This window comes from Neltuma alba, unplaced genomic scaffold (genome assembly GCF_004799145.2).
Source record: "Neltuma alba isolate B1F8T4 unplaced genomic scaffold, ASM479914v2 tig00012600_pilon, whole genome shotgun sequence".
NCBI classification, from domain to species: domain Eukaryota; kingdom Viridiplantae; phylum Streptophyta; class Magnoliopsida; order Fabales; family Fabaceae; genus Neltuma; species Neltuma alba.
Window position 1 is genome coordinate 148,454 of NW_021637049.1, and position 20,208 is coordinate 168,661.

The following is a 20,208-nucleotide window of genomic DNA, read 5'->3' on the forward strand; positions in this document are numbered from 1 at the left end:
AATTAACTTTGAGGCGACAAAAAAAAGAAAGACACTTTTAGCAGCGACTTTTAGAAGTTTTAATGGTAACAAATATCGTCGCTGAAAGTGATGCCTAAGAAAAATTAGTTTTACTGACGCCACGTCCATACCACGTTACCGCTCAAATATTTTCATCTTAAATGTGTTTTCTTTAGAGTTCGAACTTGTGACCACGACCAATCGTCTTACCACTAATAAATATTGAATTTATTTATTATTATAAAATAAAATATATATTATTAGATTATACTTTTAATGATGACTTTTTATTGTCGTCGCAGGAAGTAGACTTTCAACAGCAATTTTTTTTGTCGCCGACAAAAGTTGTTGCCATTCTATTTTTTTTGTAGTGCCCGTTGCATGCGTTGTAAAGTTCAAACTGGTTAGTTGGCACCACAAATTAAAGCTGAAAATAAATGCCCTCTCCCATAGGAAGAATTATGCAGAATTTAAAATTGGAAATGCCGGAAATTAAAGAAACAACACCGGGATCCAATCTTCACGCCTTCGCGGTGGTTTCAAAGGGTACATGATTTCGTGCAAGAAAAATCTTTGCCCTCGGAAAAAAAAAAAAATACTGATATATAATCGACATTTAATAACAAGAGGTGGCTTTGACATGTACGTGGTAGTGCAACTGCTGATAACATCTGTAAGATGTATTGGCTTACAAGAATGGATTGCTAATAACAAGCTAGTTGATTAAGAGGAATCAAGACCTAGGAAGAAGCTATCGACTCTTAAAGAAGTTCCTTCCTTGATGCGATCAACATTTAGTGCCTATTTAGACAGCAAATCGAAATGATGTGACCACAACTTCATTAGCATGGAGTATAAATTTGCATCAAAGACTAAGTCACCGGTAGTAAAAAATTTATTTTATATAAAAGTCAGAGTAATTAATGATAATTACAATTAAAAAAATATGTGAGAGAAAATCAACATGATACTTTTTTTTTTCCTCACAATACTCTTTCTTTATATTTGGTCGGCAAGCGACAGCAATCTGCACATCACATCATCTGGTTTTCAGAGGGATTTTTAATATGGTATTTGTTGGCTGTTGTTTAATAATACACACCAACACACTTAGATGTGCGTTTGTGTGTTTTTTTTTCCTCCCCCCTACCAGTTATGCCATAATGCTTGGTCGACATCTTCAATAGAGTCTAAAACTAGAGAGGCTTGATGGGTGTTAATCTCTTCGCCAGAAGGTCATGGGCTTTTAGTCATATTCGTATATCTTTAAAAACCAAAAAAAAAAAAATTGCTGTGAACCTGCTTGCGACTCTTCCTTGCAGTAAATAATCTGTGCGTTGAGATCTCACTCTTGTAAGCATATGTGCGTATTCGCAATAAAAGATGGCCTGGTTTTCCTCCTGGTTTGCCAAGATAGCCATGGTCATTGGGAATTGAACACACAAAACACACATCCGCATATAAAGAGCACAGCCTGTGACCTCCCTCCCAAGAGGGATTAGTGCCACCAGACCCAAGGGTCTTTGCCGCTCATGGCTAACTAAATTAGTCTTTGAGAGATTCCCAACTCCCATTATGACGTAGCATTCGCTTGTTCGATAAATAATGGTCTGTTTGTGATAAAATATGTACAAGCACGTAATATTATTTTGATGAGAGCTGTACCTATGTAGGACCAAAACTGAGGAAGAGCACACACATCCATGGACAAGAGTCTATGCAGAATGAATGAGGGTGGTGGGCAAGTAATATACAAGTACATATAATATTATTTTGATAAGATATGGACTACGGGCATAGTTAAATAATAAATGTGAAGGCGTGGGATGTTCCAGCTCATAATTAATAAATAGAGAAAGCACGGTCATGATGATCCCTCTCGCTTATTAGGTGGCCGCGGGGGTTTAGCTCAGAGTTGGCAGAATTAAAAAAACACTGCTTGTACAGCACACCCGTGACACCATCAGACTTGTACGGCAATGGAATTTGATCCGCACCGGCACCGCACCGCCTCTCCCAATATTAAAGAGTCAAGCTTTGTGATCGTCTAAATTCTCGCCCCATATGTGCCGATGCTTTTTGTTTTCCCGTCCTGTAGATTCTATAATGAATAAAATGAACATGCAACTCCCGTATAAATCATTGCGTATCATTATTTGCAGTAATAGTGTGGGAGCGGATTCTCTTCAGACGTAGGAGGATTCATCAGATAAAAGGAAAAAGAAATAAAATTGGCTTAGTCGGCCTCGCATGTTAGAGAAGGCCTACAAACATCTCTCTTCTCCAAATCCACTTGACGAGATTCTGGACTCCGAATCCTAAAGTTGTGTTTTTTAGAAGACTGTACAACAATCACACACTTTTTTTTTCCATTGATAATTAATCACACAGATGCTGCTATGATTCCTGCAAATGGTAGTTATTATTAAACAAGCCAAGTTCTAAAAGAACTCTTGGCTCAGACTGTATCACTACCAAAGCAACAGGGTTCAGCTGGATTCTAAAAGCAAAATTAGGCAATTACCACAAAATGATTTCTTCGTAGATAAGTTATCGAGTCACAGCAATATTTCTTTTTCCACGTAAAATGATTTCTTGGCGAAAGAATGACACGTTTACCATTCATTGCTCCCCCCCCCCCCCCAAAGCAGGACACCATTCCACACTGAATCGCATCAGTGCGACCTCAACTCACGTGGCTGACACATCATCTGATTCCCACAGTTTGAACTTAAAGTCTGATTTGCGGCTAGAGGGTTTTCAATGGGGTACTAGAGGCCCGGTTGCGGGAAAGGAGAGAAAATGAGAAAAGAAAACTTGGAGATGGGCTTTCCTTAAAATTTAAGTATATCGCTGGATGCACGAAATAAGAAACAAGGAAATGAAAACCGATGCGCGACTTCTATCCATTAGATGAATTATACGTTATGGAATGTTGCAAAGGTTGACAGGGAATGACGAAATTGGAGGATGTTTTTAGCACTATATAAAAAAGATTTAATTATCAAATCAATTGACATCAAAAGTGTACGCAGCTGAAAGTTCTGGGGAAATAATAGCATATCAATCCAGCTGGAAAATTTCCTATATCAGCTGCAAATTTGCCAAGCAATCTTCAGCAGTTCCGAGTAATAACAGACAATCTCTTCGACTAACTGATCAAGACACTTTCCTCCTATAACTATGCATAGACCCAAGATATATTCTCATTTAATGACGCAACAATCCTGCAAATGGCAGTAAACGTAATAATCAATTTTATCCAGATTTTGGGGATATGATATTACGGCCACCCACGAAGGGCCTCAAGGGCTCAGGAATGACCACAGATCCATCTTCTTGCTGGTAATTCTCGAGCAAACAAATAATCATCCGAGGTACAGCACAAGCGTTGCATTTGCATTTAACAAATGTGTGACAATTGTGGCGGGAAGGTTGCCTTTAGCCTTTTTTGTGCTTGTGGTTGGTGGCCCTGATGGACGATACCGAATTCCTAATCGCCGGCTCTGATATCTGTGCAGTTTGATGCACTTGATATCTGATCATAATACTAAATCACGTGAGAAATACTTCAAGAAGGATAGCAGATAATAAACAGAGCCCTATGATGACATTCGTTAAAAAACACAGCGAGTTGCAGCTTCTGTGTGCAAGCACACGCCCCGCTGCTATACTTGCTTTCTCTAGATAAATAACAAATCAAACATCATCGATGGAAGAAGCAATGCTTTAAGGCCCAGAGCCAGTGAAAAATTTATGGATGCATCCACGAAAGTTGATGAGTCGAGAAAATACCTCACCAAACCGTTCTAAGCCGGGCATCCATGCTTCCACATCATATTAATACTAAATCACGTGAGAAAATACTTCAAGAAGGATAGCAGATAATAAACAGAGCCCTATGGTGACATTCGTTAAAAAACAGCGAGTTGCAGCTTCTGTGTGCAAGCACACCGAGCTGCTATACTTGCTTTCTCTAGATAAATAACAAATCAAAATCATCGATGAAGAAGAAGCAATGCTTTAAGGCCCAGAGCCAGTGAAAAATTTATGGATGCATCCACGAAAGTTGATGAGTCGAAGAAAATACCTCACCAAACCGTTCTAAGCCGGGCATCCATGCTTCCACATCATATTTTCGATAAGCAGGGGCACCTAAATCTTCCGAGGCCATATCCAAAGTTCTGCCCCAAAAAAAAAAAAAATCACATCACACAGAAAGAAAAAGCAAATTATGTTGAAGATTAAGGAAGGGATGAAGTAACTCACTTATAATGTAAGCCTAGGGATAAGAAGAGGTCTTCCTCCATTGTAATAAGCTCCTCGTGGTAGCGTTCACTCTCCTCAGGGCGGCAAAATATAAACATCTCAACCTTGCTGAACTGGTGAACTCTGTAAAGACCCCTGTATGATATAGACATCAAACAGTATTATTCAAGGATTTATAACAGGATCAATTTGTATTGTTATATCTGACATTACTTAAACAATTATACAGATCAGGAAGGTGCTGGAGATTCTTCTTTTCACCATCAGCATCTAGGATAAGATGTTAAATATATAGCAGATACAGATGGTCCAATAAATTCATCATGAATAACGTAGCTAGAATATGTGATGTAAGGTTTGTCATTGGAGATTAAGCGCTCACACACACACACACACACACACATATTAATAATTTGGGATTTAAAATTCATTTGTTGGTCTCCCAAGATATTTACCTTGTAGCAGTACCAGCAGCACCAGCCTCAGTTCGGAAACAATGAGAAAGTGCTACGTATTTCAATGGTAACAATGATTCAGCAAGTATAGAATCCATATGAAGGCCTGCAACAGGAATTTCTGCAGTGCCTATGAGGCATTGATCGCTATCATCAATGGAATATACCTGTTTAATAGTTGGTATAGAGCATCAATACACACTATGGTCCTTGTACATGAAATAGGAGAAAATGAAAGCAGTAGTAGTTGCAAGGAAAAGCCTAACAGTATCAATTTGCATCATACAACAGAGGACGGAACTTTGCTGTGATTACTGATTATCTTCTGAAGAACAACCAATGCAAGGTCTCATGCCTAGCATATGACAAGACAAGATAAAGATGGAAGGACTAACGGACAATTATTCTGCTAGCAATAGCACAATATCTAGTTCATGATCAATGATTCAAAATGGATGAATAAACATGTTTGTCATCAGTTTTATGCACTTCTTCTCAGCCTTGTGAAGCAAAGATTATTTTACAGAACTGACAGGAAACAAATGATGTCTGAAAAATGTAATCACAAACCTGGGTATTTGTTCCCCGCGGTTGAAATCCACATTTTTCAACAACAGAGGAGTGAACGATTTCAGGAGTTGTTAATGGGGTAAAGCCCTCTTCATTACTTCTGAGAGTGTCCAATTTACAGACCCATTTCCAACAAAACCGCCTCATTCTTCAGGTTAAAAACTTGAACCACTGACCTGGTACAGCAAGCAGTACATTAGCTGCATTTGAGACAGAAATGAAGATAATTACGTTATCGTATTTCATTTAGAAGTCCATGCTTTCAAAATTCATAAAATGCTTTAGACAAAAGCAATGTTTATTTTAGGGGGGAAAAAAAACAGGAAGCCTCGGATGAAACATTAGATGGGGGAAAAATTTGTCCGACCCTACTAAAATCTTTATATGACATTTAAAAAGAATGGCTACTTCTATTAAGAAAACAGGTTGCCTCCTGGGTATGCCAGCACTTCCTAGAAAAGGAATGGTTTTTGAGTATAAAATATCACCACCTATTTTTGTTTAAAATTCACGGAATTCATCTTACCTGGTTGCCACAAACTACAAGCCAACAAAATAAATTGAGATAAGCAAACATGAACCTCAAAGATATAATGCTTTAATACCTTATAAAACAATGGGGTATACCTCGGCGGCAGCATCAAAATCAAAAAGATCAAGTTCCTTTCCAAGTTGCAGATGATCCTTGGGAACAAAGCTAAATTGCGAGGACTACCAACCTAAAAGGGGGCACACTAAATTAATATTTGAGGAAAAAACTAATTCGAGCACGAGGAAGATCAATAACAACCTTCCTCTCGAGAGGAAAGGTAGGGAATTGTAATAATTGACATACCTTCTTTCTTACTCTTGAATTATCTTCTCCTCCAATTGGAACATCTGGATGAGTCATATTCGGTATACATTGTGCTTCCTGTTGGAGCTCATCGGTAAGCTTGACAAGCTCTTCTTCCAAGGCAGCCAGCTGATCCTTCAGACTTTTTCCTGCATGCACAACACAACAGGTTTAGGTAATTTACTTGAACACCAGAAAAAAAGCCTGTTGGATGACAAATTCTCTAGGAGCACCTTCCTCAATGAGTCTCTGACGGTCTGATTGTTCCATTTTTCCTTTCATCTTGTTTGCTACTGCATTCCTTTCCCCGCGAACCCTCTCAACTTCCTGCTATCTGTGAATGACAAATTAGCTAAAGCATTGAGAAGAGAAGGACATTTTTCCTTTCTCCATTTCCCGACTGATTGATGCAATTGCTAAGCAATATCACTACGATACGGATAAACATTATTTGTAATTTGAACATCAAGAAGAGTCCAAATTATAATTAAAATAAGAAATAAATGCAAAATCAGAACGTGAACCTTGTAGAGAAACCTAACCTTCTGAAGATTAAAAGTTTTCTCATATAGCTCAAGCACGAGCTCTAAATTAGCATTAGAATTTCGATTCTTTATGTTGGCGGCGACTGCTTCCTTGTCGTCCCTTATCCACTTGAAGTCTATAGCTGCTTTCCACGGTGCTTTCCCACCTACATCACCCAAGCATGAACAACAAGATTCCATATACATTGCGTTTCACAGCTAAGAACGAAATTGACAAAATAACAAAGAGAAGAAGAAGAAGGAATCACCCTTGTCATCAGGGGTCTTGTTAGTTGTGGACGACGATGTGGCGGGAGATGTTTGAACAGCAGCAGAAGCTGAAAGAGCTCTAGTGAGATGTTGCATGCAAGGGTAGTTTGAGTAAGTAGCTACGGGAAGAAAGGGGATTAACTGGAATTCTATCGGCTGTTGGGAAAACAAGGCGTGAGGAAGATGAAGGGGAAACCGTGGCAAATTGAAGACTTTGAAAAGGGGTGCTGCTCAGGCAGCTGTGGATAGCCATGTCGCTTCAGTCACAGCACCAGAAGACGCGAAGGGGAAAGCTTTTAAGCAAACACGACCGCAACTTTTCGGCCGATTGTTTTATCCTCATTTCTTATGGATCCCGGCACTGTGATGGTCCGGTTGCTCTAGCTTAACCTCGTCGTATGTCAATTTCGGATTCGTGAAAGTGAAAATATTAGTGATATGCTTCCGCGGGAGAAAAAGAATTTACTATATGCATGTATTTTTCCAATTTTCCATTACACCACATAATTCATGCGCGCTGGCTAAAAAAAAAAAAATTCATACATGATTTGTAAGTCATACTTATCCTATTCTAAATATAAAACTATTTTATAATATAAATTATATTATAAAGTGAGTTTTATATTTACAATTTGAGGAGCATAATATACTTAAAATATATTGATCACTTACATTTTAGTTTTTATTTAGTTTAAACGTTATTCTTTTATTATGTTTTTTAATTTCCTAACTTTAGTTAATTTTGAGTCATCTTAATATAAGTTGTGATCTTATTTTTAAACATATCTTGTGAATGAATTATTAGAAATATAAAATACATAAATATTTACATTATTTAGGAGTTATCAACATGACTTTCACACAATTTTGCGGGTTTAAAGTTCGATTCTTCCTTCGTGGCATTTGTCTCTCCAATGTTTTCAAGTGGCCCAATATGAGCAGTACTTAAAATTAGGGGACAAACGATTTGACCATTAATTAACCTTATTATGATTATGCGGCATGTCGAGGCGACATCCATTTCACTCTTTTTCCAACTCAAATTTATAAATACAAAAAAGTGAGTGGGCAAAAAAAAAAAAACAGAGAGAGATAAATGCCCCGTGTGCATGCTCCACCGGGGTATACAGGTCAACCAAGGTCAAATGTTTGGGACTATTATTAATTTGGGGCAACATGGATTTTGTGCTGCCTTTTGTATCCTTTTAAATAATTTTTATTTTCATATTTTAACGACATTTAAATTGAAAATAGATACAATCTTTAATATTTTTTGAAAAAGAGCTAATTTCGGAGAATAATTTTTTTGCTCTGCTCATGTGCGTAGGTAATGGCAATGCCCGCAGCCTCGCATTGCTTCACAGCTATAAAATGCATGAGTAGTGAAGCAGAGTGGATTATCTTCTTCTTCTTCTTCTTTTTTAGACAAGATCAGAGTGGATTATCACATCACGCGTACGTCCAAATTAAGTAAGCCTCCTATTCATGTCCCCTGCACATATAAGTGTTTCTTGCATTTTTTCGGCGCTCTTTTAAATTCTCTCTCTTCTTACCATATTGATGTAATTTTAAAAGTAATTTCTTTCTTTTAGGGTTGCTAATATAAGTTAGCTAACTGTTTGTAATATTTGAACTCTTTATTTCAGGATACCATTTTGTCGTAGTTAAAAAAATAAAACCAAAAACAATAATATAAGCCAACATATCGTGCAAGATTTTTTCCCCGCCAAAGAGTGAGAAATATTGGAATTTTTTTAAGTTAACAACAAAATAAAATGATATTAAAAGGTGAAAATCAAACTCAAATGATGCTGGAACCAAATCAAACCAAATTAAATTAAGCAAAAGAAATGATGAAGGTATGAAATTATATTAAGATCAAGTGAAGAGATAAAAGTAAAAATAAAGAAAATAAACAAAAATTAACACTAAAATAAAGATAAAAGCAAAATTAACTTATTAGTGTGAGAACTAATAAAGGATACCCATTTTAAGCACAGACCACTAAGGTATCGCTATCGCCAGACGTCAATTTCTCAGAATCCCTATCAGCCCCAACGGTAAGCAGTTTGAAAGTAGGAAATGCATAGAAGACAGGCTTCCATCGGGGCAGGAAGATTGAAAAAAATAACAACATATAAAAAGATACGCTTGGTTTCTACGCATGACAGGAAACAACTCTATAATTACTTGAAGCATCCGCATCCAACTCAAGCCACTTCAAATAGGGAGCCAAAATTTCTTATTAACCCAGTGCGTCGAATTGAACCTCCTGCGAAGTCATGAGAGTTTCCCTCTACACAGAACAGAAATTTAAATGCAACAAGGAGAAGCAAATTGTGCCAGCCATTTCAGACAAACACCGGCTACAGAGGACCTGGAAATGTTCCGCTTTCCCTTTGTTCATTCCATCTGTCAACCTGGTTATAGGTGCATTAATAGAAGTAGACCGTTAGTTCAAACATCCCACTTTAAGATTTGATGTAGAAACAACACCACATGAAATGTAAGATAAAGCGAGCGTGTACGTTATGAATGAAACGAAAATATCTGCACCACGATATCCGATTTTTATGTTTTTTATCTGATGACAGAAACCAGTGAAAATAACCAGCCAGCCTCCATATGAAAACATGAATGCTAAAAATCTTACACATGGCGATGTTGCACTTCAAAGCCATAAAACTCTCACTTTCTGGTCAATTAGTCAACAAATTAATCAAGGTTTGTCCTTGAAAGGAAGGAGAGTTTAAATTCAGCATGAACTGCGCAGCACATCAGCTACCAGGAAGTCAGAAACTAACTATACCAATGAGAATCCCAACTATTATGCGCCTATGCTTGTACAGAAACCTTCCGCATGCAGCCTAATTAACTTCATGACTACAGTTGGTTTTGTCATCTTCAACAATTTTCTTATTTGACTTACAGTCAGTGATGATGTGAACAAAACCAGACATTTCTCAACGTTGAAAAAGTCTGTCATAGAATACAAGACACAATTGTTTCGGAACAATTATAATAGCAACAAAGTAAATGATGCTTCTCCATTGCAATGATCAGAGTCCAGAAAGCTCAAAAGTTGGATAGATTTTCCACATAGAATCAGTGAAAAGCAAGAAATATAAGCAAGTCAACGGATCTAAACGGATAAACAGATCCCCACATTGCCAATTGGCAGAACCCAGATGCTCATTAACTTAAAAAGAGACACTGAATATGCATACCCATTCGCCAGGGCAAAGAGAACGGTAATATTTTGCAAACTTATCACATTCCGGGGCACCCTCTCCTTTTGCAGCTATGCATCTGCACAGGAATCCAAATATAAATATAACAGAAACAGTCCATCTCTTCATACTATATCAGCAACAAGCATGATAGAATCAAAAGGCCAAAAGAAACTATGGCTCACCGGTGATATTCAACATATCGGGTAAAGCAATGCCTTGTTTGATTTGTAGTAGGAAAACGGAAATCAGCTGGGGCAGTCTCAAGCTTGATAGCAGAACAAAATTAACATACAAGAAAGAGTAGGTATGCTCGTGCTAAAATTAAGAAAAGGTGTAGTATTAGATTAAGTAAAAAAGGAGGGGGCAGAAACCTTAATTTCTGGAGTCTCTTCCGCTGCATCTTGATCACCAGAGTTTTCCTCTCCGGTGTTTCCACTAGTTTGCTCTGCAGTTACATCATTGCTCTCTTCAGAAACGGCAGAATTGGGCTCAGCGCTTTCTTCAGCCCCTGGAACGACTTCACTACTTTCTTTAGCAGGTGCAGGGGATATTTTCACATTGTTCTCAGCCACAGATTCCTCAGAAGAAGCCTCCCTAGGATTTTCAACTTGTTTAACTTCCACAGGTTTATTGCCTCCATCTTTTTTCTCCTCTTTATCGTTCACAAGATATTGCTGAAAGTCAAAGCAACAGAAAAATATCTTTCAGGTAATATGTTGGGCTGAGAACACGAATGTCCCACCTTAACAGAAAGGTGAAAACTATCGACACAGTAAACCTATCAAACAAAACATGTTTATGTACTCATTAAACTTTTGGACCAATTTTATTGGTGCAACTATATAACACGTAATTCCATGTTTTCTTATCATTGTCCTCAACAATGACTAAGTTAGCAATAAACTCTTCTACTTGAGCATGAAGCCTAAGCACAAAATTCAAACTCCATGACACGGTGCTGCCTTTCAAGTATCCAACTCATTCTCATAACTGGAAGAACAGGGAGGCAGAAGACAGATTGGAGTACAGTATAGGATTAGAAACAATCAGATCAGACCCAGCAAGCATTTCTAGCATAACCTTATAGTGGCCAATACAGGTTTAGCATAGAATTCCTGGTAGACAGCCTCAGATATTATTACTATTCGTTAGTTAGAAATGTTTCAGAGATTCCTGCGAAAGGGGATTCTAAAATGCCCCCCGCCCGGGGGGCGGTCCCTCGAAGGTTTGAGCAACACGCTACATATAATCAGCTGAATTAATGAAAATTTTAATGAAATACATTATCAAGCTTTTCACTCTATAATAATATGCTTGAGCACTGATTAATCAAATCGCAGGTCAAGGACTCCAGATTGTTAATCAAACGAAGGCTCCATTTTCCTCTCCTCACACCAGAAGGGATATTTTGTATCGAATCGATGAAGTCGCAGACATCAAAATCAATTGAGCAGGCGATTCTTTATATAAAATCTACCTGGTACGTCAAAATCGAGCTTCGTGAATGGAACAAAATGACCCAGCAACGTTTTAGAAAAACGAATTCTACATTGCATACAGTTAAGAAGAGAAAAGCGGGGAGGTATACCTCAGCAAGTGTTGGAGAATTGTCGGTCTCAGCTACAGCCATCGGTGTAGTGAGCTCAGGGAATAGTAATTGGAGGAATAAGCTGGTAGGTATGGATGGGGGTGCAGGGTGACCCTGGAATAGTGGCTGCAAAGGGAAAGGGTGGAATGGGCGAGAGAGCACTAGAATGTGGGCGAGACACGTGTTCGATCGGAGCCGTCTGACCATCCTGACAAAAACCCGGCATCATATGGGGAGTCAACCCGAGCAAGCTGCCGTTCGGGTAGATTCCCATACACCCCTCTTTTGGGCCTTTCCTTTTATTTTTTCGGCCATATTTTTCCTCTCCCACTTAGCTGCGCGCTTAGAGCCCAGAAAAAAGTACACAAAATCTATCAAAACAAGTATACAAAAAATGGAATAAAATAGGGGGCCGAGCAAATTGTTCACTACACCCTCGAAGAGTAGAGAACTTTTATTTAAGATGAATGGGATGGGTTTAGAAAAATAAGTTAGTTTATTATGATATAGAAAATCAATATTCAAATTTTTACTAAGAAGTATGTTGATATTTATACCTGGCAGTGCTTTAAATATGATTGTTTCTTATAAAAAGATATATATATTTAAAAGAAAAAATTACATGAATGAATGTACTAGACCTATTATTCATGAGCAGGGTTCACATCTCCGTGCACATTTCGCGACATATTGATGACCCGCTTGGGTCTAAACTGTAGTTTGGAGCATTTGAAACTAGCGTTTATATTTCACAAAGTAAAACTCTTCTTATTTATTTATTTCATACAATACAAAATCATTTATTTACGGTTAACCTAGCAGATACCTTGGGCTCAGGCACGGAACTGTGGTTATGAATTATGATGCAGCGAGTGGTTGAAATAAGAGTAGTAAACTTACTATTTCTGATTCTTAATATAAAACTTTATTTGATTTTTATTTTAATCCTAGATATAAGAATCCAATCCACTTTGTTTCATATTGATATAATTTTTTTGAAAATAATCTTTCTAATAATGATAGTTCTAACCAACATATTTGATTAGAAAGAATATTTTAAAAAAGACAAAATATTTATTACAAATAACTAATTTAATTTATTTTTTAGTTTCTTTAAAATAATCAACTAATTTTTATAATTAAAATTGGAGATAGTATTATTACGAGTGAGCATAAAGGGCAACATGCATTGCTTTTGGTGATTAAAGACACTGGATCAAAATCCGAATCTTAATTAAATTTATTTCTCAAACTGTAACTGTCTAAAATTCTGTGAGTGTGCGTGGACAGAAGAGTGGGTGAGGTCGGATGATGACTAGAGTAGCTGAATGCACAGGTGAGCCTAGCCCTGCCTGAAAAACTGACAATGGGAAACGAGGCACGCACAAATGAGTCATAGGCTTATACCACAGGTGCGGCAGGAAATCAAAGGAACGCAAAATCAAGATAGCTACGATTCCAATACTTTATACCCAAAAATTACGAAGAGGCACGCATAAGATTAGGTGAGGTCACTCAGGTGGTTACGCGCTTGATATAATCTACGCACAGGACAAAACACGGGTTAATTAAAAAATGAGGCCGTGGGTCACTGGACGTTAGAAAAATTGCGGTCAAAGATAAATGCGTGCGTCAGGAAGACTAATCAGCCTCCAGGAAGGGATATGCTCCTCCCTCCTTCTCCCATCGAATATGAAGTTCTGTCAGCAGGCCCTTTATTGCCTATTACTTCCTAATTTAATGTGCACATACTTATCGCAACAACATGAAGAGTTCACGCATGGTCATATGTGCAATACGAGGTCCGCATCATGCATATGTGTAATTCTATTGATGGGATGGGTTGGTGAGTGGATGCCCCCGACAGAGCCTGTGCGGCCTTAAATAACAACAGAGCAGCTAAGGTTGTTTTGCATATAAAGTTGATTAGAGTGCGACTGGTTAGCTTGCCATCGCTGTCCACAGGTTAAAGCAACTTGTCAATGGATGGTGCAAACAAAAGCCTCGTACCTAACCCTAATCAACTCCCACGAAATTAAACTATTGTGCTGATCAGGTTCTGACACGCTTGCCCCTTTCACACGTCACTCATCTTAAAAACACACAAAAGCTTTCTTTGCTTGCAGGCACACGTTACCGCGATTATGAGCTTCCATCAGCACCTCGATCGTAAACAGGGTTATAAAACTCGCAACATCTGTCTTCTTCTGTGTATAAATTACAGGGCAAGTATGGCTGTAATTTGTAAAATACATTTGACATTTTAATCAATTTTTTATCTTTAGAAGTTGAGCTTGGATTTTAAAATTACCGGACATCCATGTAAGCAACAACTGCTTCAAGTTTTATTCCTTTCCTTTTTTCCTCCGGATCTGGCAAAAGTCACTTCGAGGGCGTCAGCGGCGGCACCAATGGATGATAGGAATTCGGATTAAACCTATCCTCTTTCTTTCTTATTTTTTGTTTTTTAATCGTTAAATTAATATATTTTAACAGTTTAGATTTTAATTTTTTTAAAACCATCAGCACCTCGATCGTAAACAGGGTTATAAAACTCGCAACATCTGTCTTCTTCTGTGTATAAATTACAGGGCAAGTATGGCTGTAATTTGTAAAATACATTTGACATTTTAATCAATTTTTTATCTTTAGAAGTTGAGCTTGGATTTTAAAATTACCGGACATCCATGTAAGCAACAACTGCTTCAAGTTTTATTCCTTTCCTTTCCTCCGGATCTGGCAAAAGTCACTTCGAGGGCGTCAGCGGCGGCACCAATGGATGATAGGAATTCGGATTAAAACCTATCCTCTTTCTTTCTTATTTTTTGTCTTTTTAATCGTTAAATTAATATATTTTAACAGTTTAGATTTTAATTTTTTTAAAACTATTAATAATATTTTTTTAAAAATTAGTGCACTTGCAACTCATTAGAATTAATTTTTAATATAGTTATAAATTTATAATTTATTTATTTTTATAATTTAATATTTTAATAAGAGGTATAAAAGATTTAAATCTAAACCATTAAGATATTAATCTAACGATTAAAAAAAGAAATAAAATAAAAGAAAAAAAGGAGAGGTTTTGAACCCGGCTTTCACCCGATTTGTTGACTAAGGGTGTGTTTGAATGAAACCAAACTATAGTTTGGAGAATAGCTTCTGGAAAAAATAGATTTTGTGAAAAAGTGATTATGATAAATGAGAGTGTTTGGATAGTTGTTATCAGAAGAACTTTTTATATGTACAAATTTTACTAAAAAATGTATAAGTTAATATGATAATTACATAAAAGATAGATTTTATAATATATTTTAATTTGAAAAAATAAAATTGTTAATAATATATTTTTTACCAACATAATTAATAATATATAAAACAATATAATTAATATGTATATATATTTTTATAAAATACAAGATTAAATATGTTTATAAAAAAATAATTGAGGAATATTAAAATCATATTATCGTTGAGATCTACTCTACAGGTACAATTATACTCTCCCATTTGAGCCATAAGCAGAATGAATCCACTTCTTCTGAAACCATGGTTTTGAGCTCCAAATCATGGTTTTGATCCAAAACCATGGTTTCTGTTTTTTCCTGGGTATTTGGCAAGTCTGAGACCCAAACCATGGTTTGGGTCCCAAAACCATGGTTTTCTATGTTATCCAAACAAGCCCTAAGACAGCGTCAACGAATAGTTATTTTTTTGAATCAAAACGAATAATTTTTAAAGGGAAAATTACACTCAAGTCAAATAAAAGATAATTAATTTAGCAAAAGTCCCTGAAAATCCTGAAATGATCCCTAAATCTTCAGGGACCTGTGTGTAATAAATTGTAAATATGAAATTACTTACTTATTCCTCTTAATTTTATTGCAGCAATTTATTTACAACCTCAGTGGTGGCTATTAACAATCTGAGAAGAAGTGGTTGACAACCTCGACAGTGCCCCTAACAACTCACTCTGTGGGATACCACAGGCAGTACCGAGGTTGTTAACCATTTATCCATGGGTTGTCAACAGCCACCGCTGAGGTTGTAAATGAATTGCATTGGGTTCAAATTAATAGGGTTAAACAGGTAATTTTATAATTACAATTTATTACACACAGGTACCTGGGGACTTAAGAATCATTTCAGGATTTCTAAAGATTTTTTCTGAATTAATCATCTTCGTGAGACCTGAGTGTAATTTTTTCACTTTTAAAATCCCTTTATTCTCTCTACCTGTTGTAGGGCTGAGTCGTTTTAGACCCCCCGCACCCGAAACCTGTTATTTTGGGTTCCTTATTTAAACGCAAGGTATCGAGTGTTTAGAAAATATAAAACAAACATTTCAATGGGTGAGATATGTTTTGAAAAAAGGCAAAGTGTGGGTGCCGTAATTTTCTTTCCCTGATATACATGTCTTTTTTTCCTCCTCTGCGGGCGGCGCCTGTCGCGCGTGTGGGGGTGTGTTTCTGGCCCTTGAAATTGTGAGTCGTAGGGCGGCAATCATTTGGAGGTTGGAGGGACAAGATTTTAAAGATTCCGTGGCCAAGTCTATAAGAGCCAGGACATCTCGTGCTTCAGGTTTGACCGGTCATCGCTGAGGTTTTTGAACCCGACTCGTGAATCAGCCTATGCCCCCTACCAAGTTCCTTTTTCCACTTTTAGTTCTTCCTCTTTCTAAAAGGAGCAAACACCACCGACCCTAGGCACACTGCTGTACGACTCACGGTCTAATTAATTCTTTAGTAATTAAATTGCTAAAACCCCATCAGCTCCATTTTTATGATGGGCATGCAGTTTAAAATAGGCACCAAGCCATATGTATAGTATCTGTTACGCCCTCCCTTCTTCTGCGCTTCCTGTCCCTTGCCTTCTTTCAACTCCTGAAAAGTGAAAACACATGAAAGAGGAGTAGAGAAAACGAACCATAAGTACCGCCCAAATGTACATATTTCCAGATATCGTCCAATATTGCCATAATTCCTATAAAGTCTTAACAGATTTATTCAGGAGTTGAAGAATTTTGGGGATTGGAGTGGAAATTTCATAGAAATTATGTCACTGTTATTTTATGATTTGCAAATCTGGGTAATCACTTGATGTTGTCTCAAAAATATGGGGTATTAAAAACAGTGAAAGGCAGAGCATAAGGCAGCGTAAAGAGACAGACATATTGGCCTTAATTTATTTATTTATTTTCGGATTTTCCCACCACGATATGGCCCCTCGTTAGGTCGATCTCGGGAACACTTGCAGGAACATGTTAAGAGTCTTGGAACTTGGCCACATCCCCAGTCCCTCTAAACCCAAAAAACTAATTTTCTATTTAGTCATCTGTGTCCCTACCCGCAGGGTGCGATGAGAGGAAGCCCACCACATCAACCCACCGGCATCACTCTGCTATGCGCGGGGAGAGATTAGAGATCGTAGATCTAGAGAGAGAAAAAAGTGCTTGAGTTTTAGTGTAATGGATAAAAGCTGCCAGTCCTCTGCGGACTCCTCTACCGCCACGGCCACGCCCAGTAGCAGCAATGGCACCATCTCTTCTCATAATCTCAGGCACCTCAACAAGCTTTCTCACAAGATCTCCAAGCCCTCCCTCAGAAAACCTTCCTCTGATTCTTCTCTCACTGAGCCCCAAAACCACAAGCTCAATCACGGCCAGCCCCAACCCGCGGCTCAGCCGCAAGCGCAGCATCAGCCTCCTGTCTACAACATCAACAAGAACGACTTCAGGGATGTAGTCCAGAAGCTCACGGGTTCACCTGCTCACGAGCGCATCTCCACTCCGCCTCCTATTCAACAGCCCAAGCCTCCTAGCTCTCGCCTTCAGCGCATACGCCCTCCTCCGCTCGCGCAGATTGGCAATCGCCCACCTCCGTTGCTAGGCGGCGCTATTCACCGGCCCCAACCGCCTCCGGTTAGCGCCGCTTCGGCCTCGACAGGCAACCCCATTAACGCTGGTTCCGGAGCTAATTTCTCTGACTTTGCGAGACCGCTTCCGCCGTTATCACCTCTGCCACCTTTTCCGTCTGTCCACGCAGAATCTCCTGTTTCCGCTTATATGCGCTATCTCCAGAATTCCACGTCCAACATGGATTGGAATCCCAAGCAGTTCTCGGGTTTTCCGCCATTAGCTCCTCCAGCCTCGCCTCGCTGGAACAATATCGCCACACAACAGCCTCAGCCGGCGCCTCAATCGCAGGTCACGCCGATGCAGCAGGGGGTGATTCCTTCACAAGCCTCAACAAATGCGCTGGCGCAACCGCAGTTTCAGACGCCGTCTCTGCCAGCCCCTTTCGGATGCTTGAATTCGCCGAGATCGCCCTACCCTTTGCTTTCCCCATGTCTTCTGTTTTCGCCTTCGTCGGGTCAACTAGTGTTTCCTCAGCTGCCCCTCTCGCCGACGGTGCCCGTTCCAAGCCCAAAATGGAGAGGTCTTTGAACTGGTTCAGGTAAATCTGAGTAGAATGTTGTTTGTTTGATGTTTAGGATTTGGTTTGCGGGTTTTGTACATGGTTTTAGGTCGGAAGGAATCAGGTTCATTCAATTTGTAGTGGTTGGACTGATGATACAAGTCCCTTCACTACTTAGTAGTTTTATTCTGTATATGCATACCAAAGACACGAGGTGGGAACATTTTTTTGTATATGGTTTTGCTGCTTAGGTCTACTGGGCGATAGGAAATATGGTTAGCTATAAAATTATGATTTTAGGGGGATGCCACTGCTCTCATTTCGAATATTTTCCGGCTGTAAGGTTATTTCCTAGTTTCTCATATCACTTCCATTGAGTTGCGCGTACAGCTGAACGTCGTGGCACTCTCTGTCTTTGCTTGTCAGTAGACAAGACACAACTAATTGTGTGAAAATATATAATTTGTTGTCATGGAGGTGAAATTGCCCCAGGCTGTTAGACTTCTATACAAATTGATGATGGGGTACGTGATTAATTGTTGGACGATTTTTGGCACATCCGATTGATTTTGGTGGGCAAACGTGGTTGATAAGAGGAGGCTTAAGAGATGGGTGATCAAGGATCTCTCATACGGGATCCTGCCTGTTGGGCTCATTGCTATTAAGTTCTCAGAGGGCTATTCTAGAAATGAGGACGGCCTGACTGCAGATGGTCTTTCCGGTTTCTGGAGTACCTCTCTTTAGGCCGCGTGCCCTCTTGGACTCTCCTCACTTCATCATTGGGCTGATTTTGATACGTGTTAATCACATATTGGAATGAAAATAAAGTTTAATAAATAAAATGATTTGAATTATGGTGAAAATTAATGAGAAAATTAATCTTTTGATACTTCAACTTTTAATTCAATTATGACTCAATTTTTTAACTATCAGTTTCTGAATTTTTAATTTTCTTAAAACTCGGTTCTTATTTTTTTTTCTTATTTAATAAATTAATCCTTCTTATACATGATTCATCCTACATGGCAAAAGGGGTTGCTGATACTGGAAAAAAAAAAAAAAAGCTGATGTGGCTTCCAAGTAAACTGACCATGGCTGGAACATGGTCCTGTGTCTGCCACGGTCCTTAACGCCGGAGATAAAGAAGAGTTTTGCACTCTGGCTTCTGGATTACTATGACAGACGAGAGGGCCAAGAGAAAGGAAAATTAATGTGTGAATATGGGAATTTGCGCAATATAAAGAAGTCTCCCACTCTCCCATCTTCCATTTCAGAAGTTCAAACACTATCCTCACCAGTAGTGAATTTTCCATTGCAGGTGGGTGGATTTCTCTGAATTCCATTTTACTTTCTACTCATTGATTTCCAATCAATTACTTGTTGACATTGCCGCAGGTCCCTCCACTCTAACATCATCATGTGCGTCTCCAAGCCCAGGAAAGTTGGCATCGCCTGCCACTGTTTCCCAGTCAGAACAACAAGCGACTTCCAAGTCAACGACGCCATTGTGGGGAGGTTCGTGGGAAGGAGGAGGAGAGGGAGAGGCGACACGGTGGCAGTTACTGGACCATATCCCAGCCATGGTGAGCTTAATTGGACGCCACATCAGCTTTTTTTTCCCCGAGAGAATTGTAGGAGAGGGAATAGGAAGGAAAATTTTAATGAGTCCTGTTTAGAAAAAATAAAAAATAGGGTTTTGAAATTTTAATACTCCTCCGGTCCTTATTATAAGACCCAATTTGACTTTTTATTTGGTCCTAATTATAAGACCCAATCCATTTTCTCTCTTATATTTATGCATTTTTTTCTAAGATAATCCTTCTAATAATGATAGTTTTAGCCAATACACTTAATTAGCAAGGATATTTTAGGAATAACAACACTTATTTATTATAAATAACCAATTTAACTTACTTCCTTAATCTCCTCAAATAAGTCAATTGGGTCTTATAATTAGGACCGGAGGAGTAAAAAGAAGAAATAATATAAAATATTAATAAAGATTAATTAAAAACTTTTAACCCTATTTTTTTAATTTTTAAATTGAG

General features: G+C 38.3%; 3 protein-coding genes across 4 annotated transcripts; 1 reads left to right on the forward strand and 2 right to left on the reverse strand.

The window, feature by feature from the left end:
* Positions 1–2,973: 2,973 nt before the first annotated feature.
* On the reverse strand, positions 2,974–7,282 carry LOC114729033 (serine--tRNA ligase, chloroplastic/mitochondrial). The gene is given in 16 exon segments (XM_028915972.1): positions 2,974–3,393; positions 3,396–3,514; positions 3,517–3,538; positions 4,091–4,184; positions 4,270–4,404; positions 4,725–4,891; positions 5,295–5,383; positions 5,386–5,412; positions 5,415–5,455; positions 5,457–5,470; positions 5,922–5,998; positions 6,001–6,013; positions 6,130–6,278; positions 6,363–6,456; positions 6,672–6,820; positions 6,923–7,282. Coding segments are annotated over 16 exon segments (1,422 nt in total). The 5' UTR covers positions 7,020–7,282; the 3' UTR covers positions 2,974–3,258.
* A 1,555-nt stretch (positions 7,283–8,837) lies between these two features.
* LOC114729046 (cytochrome c oxidase subunit 6b-1) lies at positions 8,838–12,065 on the reverse strand. The gene is made up of 5 exons (XM_028915994.1): positions 11,745–12,065; positions 10,528–10,830; positions 10,339–10,421; positions 10,151–10,232; positions 8,838–9,343 (listed from the first exon to the last, which is right to left on the reverse strand). Exons 1-5 carry the CDS (start codon positions 11,949–11,951, stop codon positions 9,290–9,292), a joined length of 729 nt encoding a protein of 242 aa, XP_028771827.1. The 5' UTR covers positions 11,952–12,065; the 3' UTR covers positions 8,838–9,289.
* Positions 12,066–16,597: 4,532 nt separating this feature from the next.
* Positions 16,598–19,207, forward strand: LOC114729030 (VQ motif-containing protein 9-like). 2 transcript variants are annotated; one of them, XM_028915971.1, is made up of 2 exons: positions 16,598–18,199; positions 19,193–19,207. In XM_028915971.1, the coding sequence occupies exon 1, from the start codon at positions 17,212–17,214 to the stop codon at positions 18,187–18,189; it is 978 nt and encodes a 325-aa protein (XP_028771804.1). In that variant the 5' UTR covers positions 16,598–17,211; the 3' UTR covers positions 18,190–18,199; positions 19,193–19,207. The 2 variants fall into 2 exon arrangements, with proteins under 2 accessions (XP_028771804.1, XP_028771803.1); XM_028915970.1 differs by lacking the exon at positions 19,193–19,207 and adding an exon at positions 18,214–18,632 and having other exon boundaries at positions 16,598–18,181.
* Positions 19,208–20,208: the final 1,001 nt, after the last annotated feature.